The sequence below is a fragment of the Thalassophryne amazonica genome, chromosome 5 (assembly GCF_902500255.1).
Source record: "Thalassophryne amazonica chromosome 5, fThaAma1.1, whole genome shotgun sequence".
In the NCBI taxonomy this organism is placed as follows: domain Eukaryota; kingdom Metazoa; phylum Chordata; class Actinopteri; order Batrachoidiformes; family Batrachoididae; genus Thalassophryne; species Thalassophryne amazonica.
Genome location: NC_047107.1, coordinates 58,789,522 through 58,807,111, shown reverse-complemented (window position 1 = coordinate 58,807,111; position 17,590 = coordinate 58,789,522). Strand labels below are relative to the sequence as shown.

At 39.4% G+C, this 17,590-nt stretch overlaps 1 protein-coding gene across 1 annotated transcript in view; it reads right to left on the bottom strand.

Moving 5' to 3' along the window:
* Window positions 1-17,590, bottom strand: part of LOC117510609 (ubiquitin-associated protein 2-like) — a 61,366-nt gene that overhangs the window by 11,865 nt on the left and 31,911 nt on the right. The window contains exons 5-7 of the mRNA XM_034170403.1: window positions 17,159-17,324; window positions 14,137-14,214; window positions 645-708 (exon numbers count right to left, since the gene is read on the bottom strand). Of these exons, the coding sequence (XP_034026294.1) occupies window positions 645-708; window positions 14,137-14,214; window positions 17,159-17,324 (308 nt within the window). The remainder of the gene's footprint in view (window positions 1-644; window positions 709-14,136; window positions 14,215-17,158; window positions 17,325-17,590) is intronic.

Sequence of the window (17,590 nt, the reverse complement as noted above, 5' to 3'; positions counted from 1 at the left end):
ATTTCTTCCAGACTGGAAGGCTTGATTTTCTGGTCTGCCGCAGTCTAGCATTCGGGGACTTCAAATGGTACAGAATGCTGCTGCCAGACTTTTGACACAAAGTAGAAGGTTTGACCACATTACACCCATTCTGGCACCCCTTCATTGGCTACCGGTTTCTGCCAGATCAGATTTTAAAGTGTTATTGTTGGTTTATAAAACTGTTCACGGACTGGCACCTTCCTACCTGGCAGACTTGGTTAAGCCCTACATACCTGCGCGGCACTTGCGTTCACAGGGCGCAGGGCTTCTGTGGGTTCCAAGGGTGAACAAGACGTCTGTGGGGTATAGAGCCTTCTCCTACCGTGGTCCAACTCTTTGTAAATGATCTACCTGCAGTTATTAGGCAGTCTGACACGGTGGAAACTTTTAAATCAAGACTGAAGACCCACTTTTTAGACTGTCTTATCATTAATGTAATTTGTTTTTGTGTTTGCTTTGTAATTTATTTTTATTCTACTGTGTTTTATCTTTTTATTGTGCTTTTCTTGATTTTAATTTTGATTTGAAATTACTTTGTGTTATGAATTGTGTGAAGCGCCTTGGGGCGACTTTGTCGTGAGTTAGCACTATATAAATTAATAAATTGAAATTGAAAGACTTACCCCATTCCCTGGGAGGAAAACCTGCTCCCAGGAGCTGCTCTTCCTCTACCCCGACCCCCTGACCCTAAGAACACAGAGAAAACAACCTGATGACCTCTGGTGTCTGCTACACGTCATCTCCAATTCTGGAATTAATTTATATAGCAGGAATTATGCATCTAATCTAATTTAATTATTTAATACAGTGGCACAAGATGTTAGGTAGAGGTTATTTGACATGAAAGCATGCAAGCACTAAGGATGTCCAGGCATAAAGGCAGTCTGCCCCAGAGTAAACCACTTCCACAGCCAAAATCAATAAAATACAGGCCAAAGGAAGTCGACTCATACCACCCAGCACAAAGCTGTGAAACAGATAAAATGCCAAGACTATCCAGGAGCTGAAGAAACACCACTCAACTATATATATATATATATATATATATATATATATATATATACCGTATTTTCCGGACTATAAGTCGCACCGGAGTATAAGTCGCACCAGCCACTTTATCCATTATAAAGACAAATAAACCATAAATAAGTCGCACCGGAGTATAAGTCGCACCAGCCACTTTATCATTATAAAGAAAAATAAACCATAAATAAGTTGCACTGGACTATAAGTCCCATGGACATACAGGTATGTTAACTTAACATGAAAAGTTCAGATGATAATATTGTGACGGCTACCGTTTTCAGATGCATATTTCACCAGTCGTAACTTACAATCTGCAGAGTATGATTTTCTTTTTGGTGGTATTTTTTCGGGCCTTCTCCGTTGTCTTGTTAAGTTATCAGTAACGTTGAAATTTTTATTTTTCTATGGTAGTCAGAAGTCGCAGGAACAGTCACACAAGCCTTGAGTGCCCTCTCGTGAGCTGCATTTTACCTACAGATATGTTTGTATTTTGCGGACCACATTGCGAGCCGAACCATGCAGCACCTACCTGCGCAGCTCATGACCACCCAGCGTTGTCGATCCAGCTCCTTCCAAGTGCAGACGCTAATCCTCCGCCGTCGCTCAGTGCTCCCATGCAGCTCTCAGCGTCAACTCTGCTCACACTGATATCCAAGGGTTGAAGCTGTTTTGTTAGCCGTCCCGGAATAAACACCATGTTCATCTGCTTCAAACGCTATTCACAATCTTCGACGCCAGCTCCTTCCAAGTGCACACACTAATCCTCCGCCGTCGCTCACCCGGTGCTCCCACGCAGCTCTCAGCGTCAACTTAAACACTCTGCTCACACTGATATCCAAGGGTTGAAGCTGTTTTGTTCGCCATGCCGGAATAACAGCAAGCACCGTATTCGTCAGCTTCACACGCTGTGGGTGAGGTGAGGAATACGCGTCCAACGTTCTGTTCTCTGATTGGTTATCGCGACCAGCGTGACTTATAGGACGGCCGCCATACTACAGTGTCCATGATGCATTGCATTTCCTTTTCTGGTGGCCATTTTAAAACACAGATCGACTCTGTCACGTAAAATTGTTTTGTTACAGTAAATTAATTGAGATCCTACCGCTATATTTTTCATTTATAAGTCGCACTGGAGTATAGGTCGCACCCCCGGCCAAAACATGTAAAAAAGTGCGACTTATAGTCCGGAAAATACGGTATACATTATGGAATCACCGGCCTCGGAGGATGTTCATTCAGTTGTTTAATTTTGTAGAAAAAAAAAAGCAGATCACAGACATGACACAAAACTAACAGTAACGGTTACTTTTTTAGACCAAGCAGAGGGAAAAAAAAATATGGAATCACTCAATTCTGAGGAAAAAATTATGGAATCATGAAAAACAAAAGAACGCTCCAATGCATCACTAGTATTTTGTTGCACCACCTCTGGCTTTTATAACAGCTTGCAGTCTCTGAGGCATGGACTTAATGAGTGACAAACAGTACTTTTCATCAAGCTGGCTCCAACTTTCTCTGATTGCTGTTGCCAGATCAGCTTTGCAGGTTGGAGCCTTGTCATGGACCATTTTCTTCAACTTCCACCAAAGATTTTCAATTGGATTGAGATCCGGACTATTTGCAGGCCATGACCTTGACCCTATGTGTCTTTTTACAAGGAATGTTTTCACAGTTTTTGCTCTATGGCAAGATGTATTATCATCTTTTGCAACATTGCGTGATGATTTACCCTCTTAAGAGTTTGATAATCCTCTCCTTTGTTTCAACTAACATCTCTCGTGTTGGAGCCATGATTCATGCCAGTCCACTTGGTGCAACAGCTCTCCAAGGTGTGATCACTCCTTTTTAGATGCAGACTAATGAGCAGATCTGATTTGATGCAGGTGTTAGTTTTGGGGATGAAAATTTACAGGGTGATTCCATAATTTATTCCTCAAAATTGAGTGAGTCCATATTTTTTTCCCTCTGCTTGGTCTAAAAAGTAACCGTTACTGACTGCCACAATTATTTTTCCTGATTTCTTATAGTGTTTCTTAAAGCCAGAAAGTTGCCATTTGAAATGACTTTAGTTTTGTGTCATGTCTGTGATCTGCTTTTTTTTCTACAAAATTAAACAACTGAATGAACATCCTCCGAGGCCGGTGATTCCATAATTTTTGCCAGGGGTTGTATATATATATTTATTTTTTTTATTTAACCTTTATTTAACCAGGAAAGTCCCATTGAGATTACTAATCTCTTTTTCAAGGGAGTCCTGGCAAAGACAGCGGCACAAATCACAACAATTTCAAAACATAAAAGACATTTCATACAATAATACAGCTATTTAAAAGCATTTACAAATCATGGATTTCATTTCCAAGCCTTTTAGCAAAAGTTTAAAATTGCCAATTGGAACCAGTTTCTTTAGTTTCCAGTCTTTCTGAAGATTGTTCTATGTTGTGGGGGCAGAAAACTGAAATGCCACCTTCCCAATTTCTGTGCTGACACTTGGTACAGACAGGAGCAGTGATTCTTGAGAGAGTAAGGAAATACAGTCCAGCCACTTTTGGTTGAATATATTCAGAGAGATATGAGGGGAGCAGACGGAGAACACCCTTATAAATGAACATACCCCAGTGAGTGAGTCTACGAGAATCCAAGGCTGGCCAGCCCACACGTATGTAAAGTTCGCAGCGGTGTGTACGAGGCTTACAGTTTGTGATGAACCTCAGAGAGGCATGGTAGACTGAATCTAATAGTTTCAATACTTGAGTTGGGGCATTCATATAAATGAGGTCACCATAAATATTTTATATATATACACACACACACACACACACTTTATCACATGTCTGTTTATATATCATATCTGTATCAGCCCAAGTCCAAAGGGCTCATACAGGGCTAATAATTTTTTTTAAAACAGCAGTTTAACAAAGTGCTATGCAGCAGATAAAAAAAAGACTCTCTCTATGAAATCAGATTTTTCTAAAACCTTGGAAAGAAATGGCAGATGAGAGACTGGCCTAAGATTGGACAAAACTGATGAGTTGAAGTGAGGGTTTTTTTTAAGAAAGGGCCTAACCACAGAAAAAAAAATGTTGCCGGCTACATCATGAAAACATCCTTATCCTCCTAAAGATATGTTTAAGTTAGCAATTAACTCAGCAAAGTAAAGCTCTGAGATTTGAAAGGTTTGTAATTTCTAAGAGTCAATTTTCAAATCAGAGAAAGTGTAATTAATAATCCCAATAACACACTAAATTTGCCCAAATGACAAAATGCAAGTCCTGTGACCCCCAAATCCTCTGTATGTTGATGACGTCTGTGGTTGAGCCAGACATGGTTACTGCAAGAGGATACACTACTCTGTTCATTTGTAGTATTTGAATAGAGAATGGAGCTTAGACTGTATTGTTCAAAATACCAACAGAAATGCTTCATGCGCTCCATAAACAATATTCATAGCAACAAGCGCTTCACAGCTCTGGACAGAGCTCAGCTTAAAAAGGTATTTACTCTGAAACTTCCAGATTCCAAATTAATTTTGTGATTATGTGATAATTTTCACTCAGCCTGACTGTTCTGAAGGGTACTTAAAAAAAAAAAAAAAAAAAAAACTTGAATGATCTCAATAGCCACTTAAACAATTTTAGAGAGAGAGAGAGAATTAAATGATTTTCCCTTTCTTGTCGAAAATATGATCATGGGTAATAAATGGTAAATGGACTCCATTTATATAGCGCTTTTCATCTGCATCAGACGCTCAAAGTGCTTTACACATCAATGCCTCACATTCACCCCAATGTCAGGCTGCTGCCATGCAAGGCACCCACTACACAATGTGAGCAACTAGGGGATTAAGGACCTTGCCCAAAGGCCCTTACTGATTTTCAGGTCAGGCTGGGATTTGAACCGAGGATCCTCTGGTTTCAAGCCCAACGTTTAACCACTAGACCATAACCTCCCCTCGTATCTGTATCAGCCCTCGTCCTTCAGACTCTGGGCTGAAACAGATACATCGGGGCATGACACATGAACAGCCGTGTGATAAGGTATTCAGTCAACATGATGCAAAGAAATTATACCAATTCAGTATGGTACTATTATTCTTCTTCTGATTCTACTAGAGGCAGAAGATTTGTTTTACTCCTTATATGTAGTAAATTTACCAGATTCAACATTAAGGAATAGGAATCAGTTCCCTCATATTTGGAACCTGTTTCATCACAATGTCAGAACTTAAACAGTACAGTAAGATAACGTCACTTTCAATGAGTGACTTAAAGTGACACACTCAACACATTCAGAGTACCGACTTGGCAAAAGTAAGTGGAGATACTTTTCTCACCAGTTTTGCCGGAGCTCGGTTTACAATCTGCCTCAGAGGAATCCGAGAGCAGTGGCGGCCGTATCGATACCATGCTATCTCTTCAAGTGAGTCCCTAAATTTGTCGTACTGCCAGTGTTACAGTTTAGCAGCACGGCATTCTTTACAAATGACCTGCGTCTTGTCAAGTTTCCCATCTTTTTTAAAAAGCCAAAGTATCGCCAAATGGCTGATTTAAATGTTTTAGGTCTGTCAAAAACCTCCAACTGTTTGCTGTTGTTCTCGTGGACCTCCGCATTGAAAAATATTTGCTGCAGTAGAAATGTGCTTTCCTGCTTCTGTCCGTGTTCAAAACAAAATGCAACTCAGTGATGGTGCATTCAATGTGCATCGGGGAGGGGAAGAAAAAAAAAATCGATATCTATCTATCTATATCTCGATGGAAGCACGCAGCGAACGATGCATAACGATTTCACCCGTCAACTGAATCGATGCACAGTCAATTCAATCAATCAATTTTTTTTTTAATATAGCGCCAAATCACAACAAACAGTTGCCCCAAGGCGCTTTATATTGTAAGGCAAGGCCATACAATAATTATGTAAAACCCCAACGGTCAAAACGACCCCCTGTGAGCAAGCACTTGGCTACAGTGGGAAGGAAAAACTCCCTTTTAACAGGAAGAAACCTCCAGCAGAACCAGGCTCAGGGAGGGGCAGTCTTCTGCTGGGACTGGTTGGGGCTGAGGGAGAGAACCAGGAAAAAGACATGCTGTGGAGGGGAGCAGAGATCGATCACTAATGATTAAATGCAGAGTGGTGCATACAGAGCAAAAAGAGAAAGAAACAGTGCACCATGGGAACCCCCCAGCAGTCTACGTCTATAGCAGCATAACTAAGGGATGGTTCAGGGTCACCTGATCCAGCCCTAACTATAAGCTTTAGCAAAAAGGAAAGTTTTAAGCCTAATCTTAAAAGTAGAGAGGGTGTCTGTCTCCCTGATCTGAATTGGGAGCTGGTTCCACAGGAGAGGAGCCTGAAAGCTGAAGGCTCTGCCTCCCATTCTACTCTTACAAACCCTAGGAACTACAAGTAAGCCTGCAGTCTGAGAGCGAAGCGCTCTATTGGGGTGCTATGGTACTACGAGGTCCCTAAGATAAGATGGGACCTGATTATTCAAAACCTTATAAGTAAGAAGAAGAATTTTAAATTCTATTCTAGAATTAACAGGAAGCCAATGAAGAGAGGCCAATATGGGTGAGATATGCTCACCCATGAATCGATGAATGAATGAATCGATGCACTCGCATTGCGCACATTTGTATCTAGATACCGATTCACATCGATTAATCTCCACATGCCTAGTGCACGGCCATTTTCAGATCTCTCAAGAGATGTTCAATTGATTTCAGGTCTGGGTTCTAGCTGGGCCAATCAAGGACATTCACAGAGTTTTCCTGAAACCACTCCTTTGATTTCTTGGCTGTGTGCTTAGGGTCACTGTCCTGCTGACAGACGAACGGTCTGAGAACAAGAGAGCTCTGAAGTAGGTTTTCATCCAGGATGTCTCTGTCCATAGCTGCATTCATCTTTCCCTTAATCCTGATGAGTCTCCCAGTTCCTGTCACTGAAAAACATTTTCACAGCATGATGCCACCACCATGCTTCACTATAGCGATGGTGCCTGGTTTCCTCCAATAATGATGCGTGGCATTCATGCCAAAGAGTTCAATCTTTGTCTCATCAAATCAGAGAATTTTGTTTCTCGTGGTCTGAGAGTCCTTCAGGTGGTTTTTGGCAAACTCCAGGCAGACTGCCATGTACCTTCACACTGGCGCAAACGTAGAGCTGCATATTGCTGCATTGCATTTCATTTAAGTACGCCCGAAATGTGCCTGCGCTCAGCCTTTTTACGTGTTCATAGATTTGCTTGTAGCTGCACGTGTTTGCTTTTTAATGTGTGCGCACAGTTGCATGTAGCCCTTGCCGCTATTTAAAACCAATTCAACTGTTTTTCAGTTCACTCCTGCCGGCTGTGCAGAACACATCGTTGCGCTTGGAAACAGTGGACTGTACCATGAGGTAAGACGGCCGATTAAAACAGTGGCCGTCTTCTTCAAAAGCCGTCTAAAATGCGGAGCTGCCGGTGTGTGTGTGCGCGCGTGCATGAAGTCAACAGGCTGCAAACTGCGAGGGAGGGGGTGCGTGAGGGAGATTCCTGAATGCAGGCGCGACACATTAGAGTCTGAGAACCATCAGTGCGCAGAGCGCGGAACAGAGAGAGGATTTTAACCCGAGTGAACAAGTAAAAAAAAACAAACAAACCCAAAACGTGAAGCTGCCTTTACTTTTCTCTGAACTGTCTCTAAAGGTGTGATTCTGCCGTTACCGTCCTGTTCACACCATGTGCGTGTCGTATGCTGAATTTATGAGATCTTGAGATGAAATATGAGGTCTATCAGAAAAGTATCCTACCTTTTTTTTTTTTTTTTTAAAAACTATATGGATTTGAATGACGTGCGATTACACCAATCATTCTTGAACCCTCGTGCGCATGCGTGAGTTTTCAACTTGAAACGGCGAGACGCTGCCGCCTCTGAGCGCAGATCGCCATCAGGCGCCGTGGGCCGTCCTTACGGCGACACTACCAGACCAAAATCTCTCAGCCGTTAAAATTTTTACCGAAAACCAGCTGAATTTATCGAATGGTGTCCACTCAGTTGTGCCTTACAGTTTTGAAAAAAGTTTGATCAAAGCAGCAGTCTCTGAGCCATTCCTAAACAATGAAAAAAATTGACGAGAGGGTGGGCCACTCCTCACTCAAAGACTGCCCACAGGCGAATGACGTAACCGACAGGCATGAAAAAAAAACTCTCGCATGCCCACGAGGGTTCAAGCATGTCTGATGTAATCACACATGATTCAAATCCATATGGTTTTTGAAAAAAATAAGGTCGGATACTTTTCTAATAGACCTCGTAAACGGTCAAATAGCTTTAAAAACATTTAAAAAATGAGAATATATGAATGAACTGAGCCACAAAAAACAAAAAACCCTGACATGGAGAAGCTGTGGTGATGTTCAGACGCACAGATCACAAAAAGCAGGTGAGAACTCTGAACTTTAACAGCTGTTATTTTCCAAAGGTATTTATTTGTTCAATCTTGAGCTTAATGCAGTGTTTAAGCACAAAACGTGACTGATGAGGAGAGACAATTTCAGAAATGCAACAGAAACAACCACAAATCAGAAAAAGTTGGGACTGTATGTAAAATGAAAAAAATGTTGCACCATTCCCAGTTTCTCCACTCACAGAAGCCAAATATTCTTCCAGAGTTGTGTAATTATACTACAATAGTAGAATATAAAGAAGGGGAAAAAAAAAAAAAAAAAAAAAGACAATATATTCGTCAATCGCAATTATTTGTCTGACAATTAATCGTCTCCAGAAATTCCTAATCGTGACAGCCCTACCAACAACTACCCATAACTGTGTTCTAAACTCGGAAAAAGACACCTGCAGCGAGGTGTGAGTCAGTGGAAAAAAGACGTGACAGCAGAGCGGCGCCATGACGAAGAGGCGCGATCAGAGGAACTGTGAAATACTGGTCAGTCACTATTAATAATTTCTTATGTGTCCAACCTCGTACGTTGATCTTTAAAATTAAATTTGTTAGTTCTAAAAGCCATCATAATTATTTATAGGAAAACGTTCTATTTTTATTTCTCAAACAAATGTTTGGGCTTGAAAACAGGTTGGTCTTATTTTTCTACTCAGGTTTGAACTTTGAGAGTGTTTACACACGAAAGAAAAGTGAGAAAATGTTCATGCCTGATTGAGAAAAGTGTATAAAGTGTGTAGTGAGGGGTTTTACAGCTTTAAAACATCTATAATAATTGTAAAAAATAACGCTGGCCAGTTCACGGATTTCGCCTATCGCGGGCTATTTTTAGAACGTAACTCCCGCGATAAACGAGGGACCACTGTATATCCCATAGAGAAAACCATTCCCTCATCTGTACAAATCGACAAGAGTCTACAACTTAATATTTCCTTTTTTATCCTTCCCTTGTAAAATGTGACCGAGTGTGGAAATGTAGACCTCTTGTGATGACACGGTGACGTCTCAATGCACAAGCTGCCCTGATTCGCTACGCTCTGAGTCTTGGCTTGCGACTAGCTCGTGCAGTCAGATAAGCGAGCACTAGCATAGCAGCTACATTTACAACGAAAGGTGTGTGAGGAGACTAGAAAATGATTTTGTCGTACTTTCAAAGGAAACCCAAGGAACCAGGGGAGGGAACCTGGGGAGATGAGGAAAATGGTGAGGAGGATCAGGAGGAGATGGCAACAGGCAGTGAAACTGGCAGTAGGTCTAGAACTACTAGCAAAGTTCATAAATTCAGATCAGACTGGGTTAAGATCTTTCCGTGGCTAGTGCGGATAGCATGATGTTTTGCAAATAAAAATAATACAAGAAATACACAGCAAAAAGTAATGAAATGGACAAAAGCAATGATGTAAATAACGATAGAAAAGGAAGTAAAAAAAACAATGAAATAAATACAACAATAGAATCATATAAAATGTGCATGTGTGTGTGGAAAAGGTACTCTCTGTACAGTATGTGTCTTTGCGTTAATAATAAAACTGTATCAAGAAATTTCACAGTGCTCCTAAATTTTTTCATTTAGGAGCACCTGTGCTCCTAGTGAAAAAGCTAAGCGTACAGCCCTGTTTGGCAAATTGTAACCTCTTCTACACGTCTTTTATTTAACAGAGGGACTTTGCGGGGGATTCTTGCAAATAAATTAGGTTCACACAGGTGTCTTCAAACTGTCACAGCACTTACAGGTAACTCCAGACTGTCTTTGATCATCCTGGAGCTGATCAATGGGTGAGCCTTTGCCATTCTGGTTATTCTTCTATCCATTTTGATGGTTGTTTTCCGTTTTCTTCCACGCGTCTCGGTTTTTTTTGTCCATTTTAAAGCATTGGAGATCATTGTAGATGAACAGCCTATAATTTTTTGCACCTGCGTATACGTTTTCCACTCTCCAAACAACTTTTTAATCAAACTACGCTGTTCTTCTGAACAATGTCTTGAACGTCCAATTGTCCTCAGGCTTTCAAAGAGAAAAGCATGTTCAACAGGTGCTGGCTTCATCCTTAAATAGGGGACACCTGATTCACACCTGTTTGTTCCACAAAATTGACGAACTCACTGACTGAATGCCACACTACTATTATTGTAAACACCCCCTTTTCTAATTTTTTTTTTTTTTTTACTAATAGCCCAATTTCATAGCCTTAAGAGTGTGCATATCATGAATGCTTGGTCTTGTTGGATTTGTGAGAATGTACTAAATCTACTGGTACCTTGTTTCCTATGTAACAATAAGAAATATACTCAAAACCTGGATTAATCTTTTTAGTCACATAGCACTACTATTATTCTGAACACTACTGTACATCACCGACACACCACAAAGAGATTTCCATCAGGTTTCAACCGATTATGAGCATTTTTAGATGCCTACAGCAACTATCTCAACCACTGACAACATATTACAGCCGGAGTCCACAAAAGTATTTTAAAGACCTGACTAAAGTGCAATATGTGATCTTTAATAAGTTATTTTCATGAAAAAAATACATAAATGTGCAGTTTACTGCATTTTATTTTTTTTATTGTGTAAAAACACAGCTTAGATATGGTTTGACCGAAACAAATTGTCATTAAACTTAAATAAAACAGGCATGAAGTGGAGTCACGAGATGTTCACAGGAAACATTTATTTCTATATTTATTTATTTATGTTCACTGTTAGTTGGTTTTATCTTTTCTGTTTTATTTTATCAGGTTCTTTTTGTTTCTCTAAAATTGTATTGTAGCAATATTAGTTATTACTTTTGTTGTTGTTGCTATTATTATTATTACTATATAAATAAAATGAATAAAAAATATTACAATTTGTAATACATTTGACTCTTTTACGACAACAAACGCTAAGCCATTAATTATTTGTTATACAGAAAACAAATGCACACAGACTGTGCTGAGATGCGAACAGCTTAATATTAACTAACACTGAAAACACCATAGACATGCTAACGTGTTAGCATCGGTCACGTTTAAGTTATAAAATACATCTAAAAGTTATCTTCACAGACAATTCATTTGCGCGTGCACGCATGTGAACAAAAAATAACAAAAAAAACGGCTGCTGTTGCACTTGCTCGCTTTCTCCCCTTCAAACTGTCATAATTGTGTTATAAACCAGTCACCATTTGTTTTATTATACATCTGTGTAATTAAAAAAATTATCTTCACGGACAATTCGTTCGCACGCGCAAAAAAAAGAAAGAAAAAAAAACACCGGCTGCTGCTGCACTTCCTCGTTTTCTCCCCCTCAAACTCTGCCATAGTTGTGTTAAATAAAACACAAAAGGGACATAAGTCCTGCTCACAGGCTGACTGCCAGAGACAGGACATGTCCACGTCAAGTATAAACTCCAGACAGACACCTCCACGTCATTACATATCCACAACGTGTCCTTCCATAGGGATTACATGGCAACCTGTCGCCTCTGCTGCATATGTCTGGATCCAAAATCTGGAAATCCATCTCAGGCCGGAAAAATACCAGGCCTCCATACTGCCACGTATGTAGCCATAGCTGCTACCATACTTGCTTACCACGCTACTCAAACAAAACAGTTTTACTATTACACATGCCGTTTCAAATAATACAACGCGAGCAGTCACCGCATATAAACGTCAAATGCAACATTTTTCAATCAATCACACAATTTTACTCATCCACGCCGAGGACAACGGCCCGCCTACCTGGGTGCAGAGTTGAGGGGAGGCGGAAGAGGCAGGAAGAGTGCTGTGTGTGTGTGAGATCAGCTTGCAAGCTGTTGTAGCAACTCTGTTTAGCGAAGGCATCTTTCAATACAACATGTAAAACTGAAGTCCACTTCCTGTCAGTTTTAGAGTCTTCTGAGTTCACTCCTCACATTAAACTACACATTAAACATGGAAAATCTGGGAAACCCCTTCAACACAAAGGACAAAAATATACTGCATCATCAAGGAAAGAAAAATTTTCAATTAGGTATTTTCCTAAGCCCTGTGATAAACTGGCAGCATGCCCACAGTGTACCTCACTTCACTACTAAACACTGGTGGGATAGGCTCAACTCCCACTCCCCCATAATCTTTAATTGGATTAAAGAGACAGAAAATGAATGAGTGAGTGAACATTTTCCTGTACATCAGCTCCAGTGGAAACCACATTCAACTATTTACAACAGCAATAAAGAAGTGAAAACTGTCCCATGCCTCAGCATGCATAGCAAGTTCAAACTATTAACTATATAAACAAATTCAGCTTTAACTGATGGCAGTAATCACCTTCAAGTTCTGACATACTTTTTTGTTCCATTTTCTAAAGAATCATTTTGGTTGTTTTTAAATCACTCTATACTAGTTGGACATAACCTCTGCCATACAAATACTTTTGTCCTTCAGGGCTGTGAAATGAAAATTGTGAAATCTGAGGAAAATTTGCAGGGGGTCTGGGGGGCATAAATCTCAAAATTTGTGTACATTTAAATGATCCTATATTCATCCTTTATTTGAACTGTAAATGATAATGTTGAAATAACAGAATATGACATGGAAGTCAGACCTGCAAAGATTTTCCTTTTAATTGTAAACCAAATAATGCATCAAGTCATAACAGTTAAACGACACGAAATTTATGAAAACTGAAAAGACTGTTAAAGCATTTCAAAGACCACAGCTAAAGCCTGTAGAATATTTAGAAAATCTTGGTAAAATATTAATAACATACCTTGTTGTAAAAAAGCCATATATTATTGTGTAAATTCCTGTAAATCCACTCAAAGCCAGTGTCTTTTTCTCATGAAAAGCCGACATTAATAAAAACTCATTTACATTCTTGTGCAAATTCATGTAAATCCATTATTCAAAGCCACAATCTTTTTTCCAATGAAAGAAAGCCTGGATTAATGAAAGAAAAGTTGCATAATCTTGTCTAAAATCCTGTTTGAACAGCACAATGTTTATTTTCCTGAGAGAAAAACTCATACCATGAGGGCACAGCTCATTTTTCCCATTTATCTTTCAGGTGTGTTCATGAAGCCAGCAACAATTCCACAAATTCTTGTCCTTGTCAAACTTTTTCAAACCATCTTTCTTGCCATCTTCTCTCTGTCTGATGTCACTCTGTGACACAGACATGGTGCAAAATTGTTCTTTTAAAAACTTGAGCTCTAAAAGTTTGCGACGTCCACATGCTACGTTTAGCTTAAGCGTCTCACAGGAGCCACACAGCGCCACCGCAGCAACCAACCAGTCCTGCTTTACGACAGTGGTCATAACAGCCAGGCTTTGAGTGGCATTTATCCTCCGCGAAGTTCCACGGATCCCAGGAAACTGATTTGTATCTGTAACACACAGATCGGTGTCCTCGGACTTCTAAAACTTGCACGATGTTGAAAAAAAAAATAAAATAACGCTTTGCGACAGACATTTTTAAAAACTCAGTGACGATCATAATTACAGAGTACAACACAAACACACACACCACCCCACGATGAAATCTGTGGAATTTTGCAGATCCGCTGAGTTTTCACAGCCCTGGTCTTCACATTATTGTCAATCAACACACCCTGCCATCTAGATTTGCTGTCAATAACATCTTTTTCCAGAACTTAAGCAGATGATATTTTCTGTACTACTCACCTCGGCCCCGTCCCCTACGTGCACGGTCTACCCCCCTCTCTCCTGGAGCCACATCAATGCCATTCTCTTCTGGATAACCTGGAATTTGAGGGAAATTACAGAGACAAGACATACTGAACTTTTAAAAAGTGTTGACAGAGAGGAAAAGCACTGTTGTCCCCAACCAAACGGTTCCTTCTAAAAATTGGTCCACCCTGCCTTCACTGTGCCTCAACATCACATGCATCTCACACTGACTCTGAGCCAGACTCTATACACACAAAGTGATCAAAGGCAATAATGTGATTATTAACCATCAGACAAATTAAAACCTCTTAAATCATTTTAAAGTTAATTTTAAGTAGAAATGAGGCAATAATCTGTGAATCGTTATTAATGCTCCGAAATGACGTAGGCGCAGCAGCACGTCAGACTCAGACATGCTGCTGCGGCGCTCTGATCGCAGATATCTTTCATTGAGATAGATGATGAGTGGAGTGCAGTTTGAATTATAATTATATAATCGGTGAATTACTGCTGACGCTCAGAAATGGCGCTGCTGACTCTCCCAACTGATGCATGCACAGACCTTTATTTTAAGGGGGACTATTCGGTCGGCGACACCATAAATTAAAAACAAACTAAAAATAAAAACAAGAGCAATCCGAGATTTCTGACGTCTGCCAAGGGTGGACAGGACTTAAAATAACAGATATGTGATTCACATTATGAATAAATAAATAAACTGGTGAAATCTGTTAAGTTTTTTTTTTTTTATGTAATCTTCAAAATCCAAAGTGAAGCGTGCAAATTGAAATCATGATCCAGAATCCGGATCACCTCCAAAATTCAGCTGAGTCTTCCATGGCCTAATATCTATCTGTGGTATAAATTTGGTGAGAATCTGTGAAGTAGTTTTGACGTAATCCTTAAACACCTATAGCGTGAAATCTTGATCTGGATCCAGATCACGTCCAAAGACAGACAGACAAATAAATAAATGCCGTTGATTTTATTGCATCCTTGGCAGACATAAACAAAAAATAAAAAGCATAAAAAATAAAAACCAAAGTTACAAAATTTGCTTAGTGCTCAAAATCTCTTTTGGTTGTGGCTTTGGTTCATTTATGATCTGAACAGCCTGTGCGAGGATATGTGTCAAAGTGATCAAAATTAACTGAAATATTGAATGTGGTAAATATGAACGCAGTAAAACAGATTGTGGTAAAAATGAAAGCAGTAAAACATTGAACGTGGTGAAAATGAAAGCAGTAAAACTTTGAATGTGGTTAAAAGTGAAAGCAGTAAATATTGAATGTGGTAAAAAATCAAAAGGGTAAAACTGGACTTGATAAAAATGGAAGATGTTAAGTACTGAACATGAAAATGAGTGACATAAAAACATCTGATTAATATTGCTCCTTTGAAAATTAGAACTGTTAAATTTGGATGCCATTAAAATCACATTATGATAAATATTAATCTTATAAATATTATGTCTTAAAAATATAACATTGGCTAATTTAATTCACTGCCTCGATTTTAGCACCTCCACTTTACCCACTTCAATTGTATAACACTATGTAACAATTTTTTTTCCTGGCTTCCAAGTGTTATATTTCAAATGCTTATGTCTGAAGTCTATGGAAAAATGACTACATTCAGCACAAACTTTGATTTTATTTTTTTTAATGTTCTACAAAGTTCTAAACGTTTCTTGAAATTTCTAGAAAATTATAGCAATTAAAGAATATTCTAGAAGACTACTCAGTAGTAGTGAAGGCAAATCAAGAATATTCTTGAAAACAGACAAATTTCAAAATATCATTGTCCTGATCACAGAAGCAAAGTTTCTGTGGAATAACAACTATTTTCTATTTATTTAAGGCATAACAGGTTAGGAAAACACACAGTGTACCCAGGAACAAAACAAAAATAAAAATTTGTTACATAGTGTAATTTGCTGTACTCGATTTAATGTTGAATGTTTTCATTCACTGCCTCAATTTTAGCACCTCCACTTTCCCACTTCAGTTGTATCATTCACCGCATCAACTGTGTAATTGTGCTCACTTCCGGTAGATCGGAATACGGCAGCAGCCACTGTGCGACCAGTGTGCGACAGCGGACATTTGTAGTCCAGAGTCCGTGATTTTGATCCGACTGTTCACTCTGATTGTTCAATCAGATTACTTTTGGTCCATGTAAACGCAGCTACTGTGCATGCCGGTTGAGTCAATGCTAAAGTCTTTAGCAGAATTAGAAGGTGCTCTTCGCCTGCGACTCCCAATGGCGCCAGCCCGTGTTGCACAGCGGCTGCTGCCGTATTCTGAACTACCAGAAGTGAGCAAAATTACACAGTTGACGCGGTGAATGATACAATTGAAGTGGGTAAAGTGGAGGTGCTAAAACTGAGGCAGTGAATGAAAACATTCAACATTAAATCGAGTACAGCAAATTATACAATTGAAGTGGATAAAGTGGAGGTGCTAAAATCGAGGCAGTGAATGAAATTAGCCAATGTTATATTTTTAAGATACAATATTTATAAGATTAATATTTACCATGTGATTTTAATGGCATCCAAATTTAACAATTCTAATTTTCAAAAGGGGCAATATTAATCAGATGTTTTTTTACGTCATTAATTTTCATGTTCAGTACTTCACACCTTCCATTTTTATCAAGTCCAGTTTTACCCTTTTGATTTTTTACCACATTCAATATTTACTGCTTTCACTTTTAACCACATTCAAAGTTTTATTGCTTTCATTTTTACCACAATCTATGTTTTACTGCATTCATATTTACCACATTCAATATTTCAATTAATTTTGATCACTCTGACCCTTCATACGAGGACACCCTGGGGTAGCCAGGATGCATGATATAAGGAGTATGAAACTATCACACAAATGATTGAATCTATTTATGTTCTTAATTACACATTTCCTGTCATGTTTGTCATGAAGACAGCCAGACGAGAGAAATATTGACACAACATAGACTTGTCATTTTTAAACAGGACCAGGCCCGTGCTCACCTTCACGGCCTCGGCTTGTGCCCCGACCCCGTCTGTTGGACCCTGCACGTCCATAACTGGATTCCCTCTCTCCTCCTTTCCTCTCCCGGCTCTCCTTAATTTCTGAGGGTCCTCCTTCTTTTCCGAGACTTTTCTTCTTTCCCACAGTCTCCCAGGAATTCTGACACTGATTTGACAGTAAGAAGAACAGTAGAAATATCCAAATTAGAGGTTTTAACCTCAAACACTAGAGTCCCCAAATTTGGGGCCTTGCCCTGTTTTGGAACATTTGAACACTCGTAACTAACCAATGCTGACACCAACTTGCACTTATTATACATCAAAATGTCAAGCAAAGTCTCCTCTACAAAAGTATCCACTTTGATCACATATCAACTAAACACAGCTGACACGGCAAGCAAAAAAAGACATAAATCGGAATTCATTTTTTAA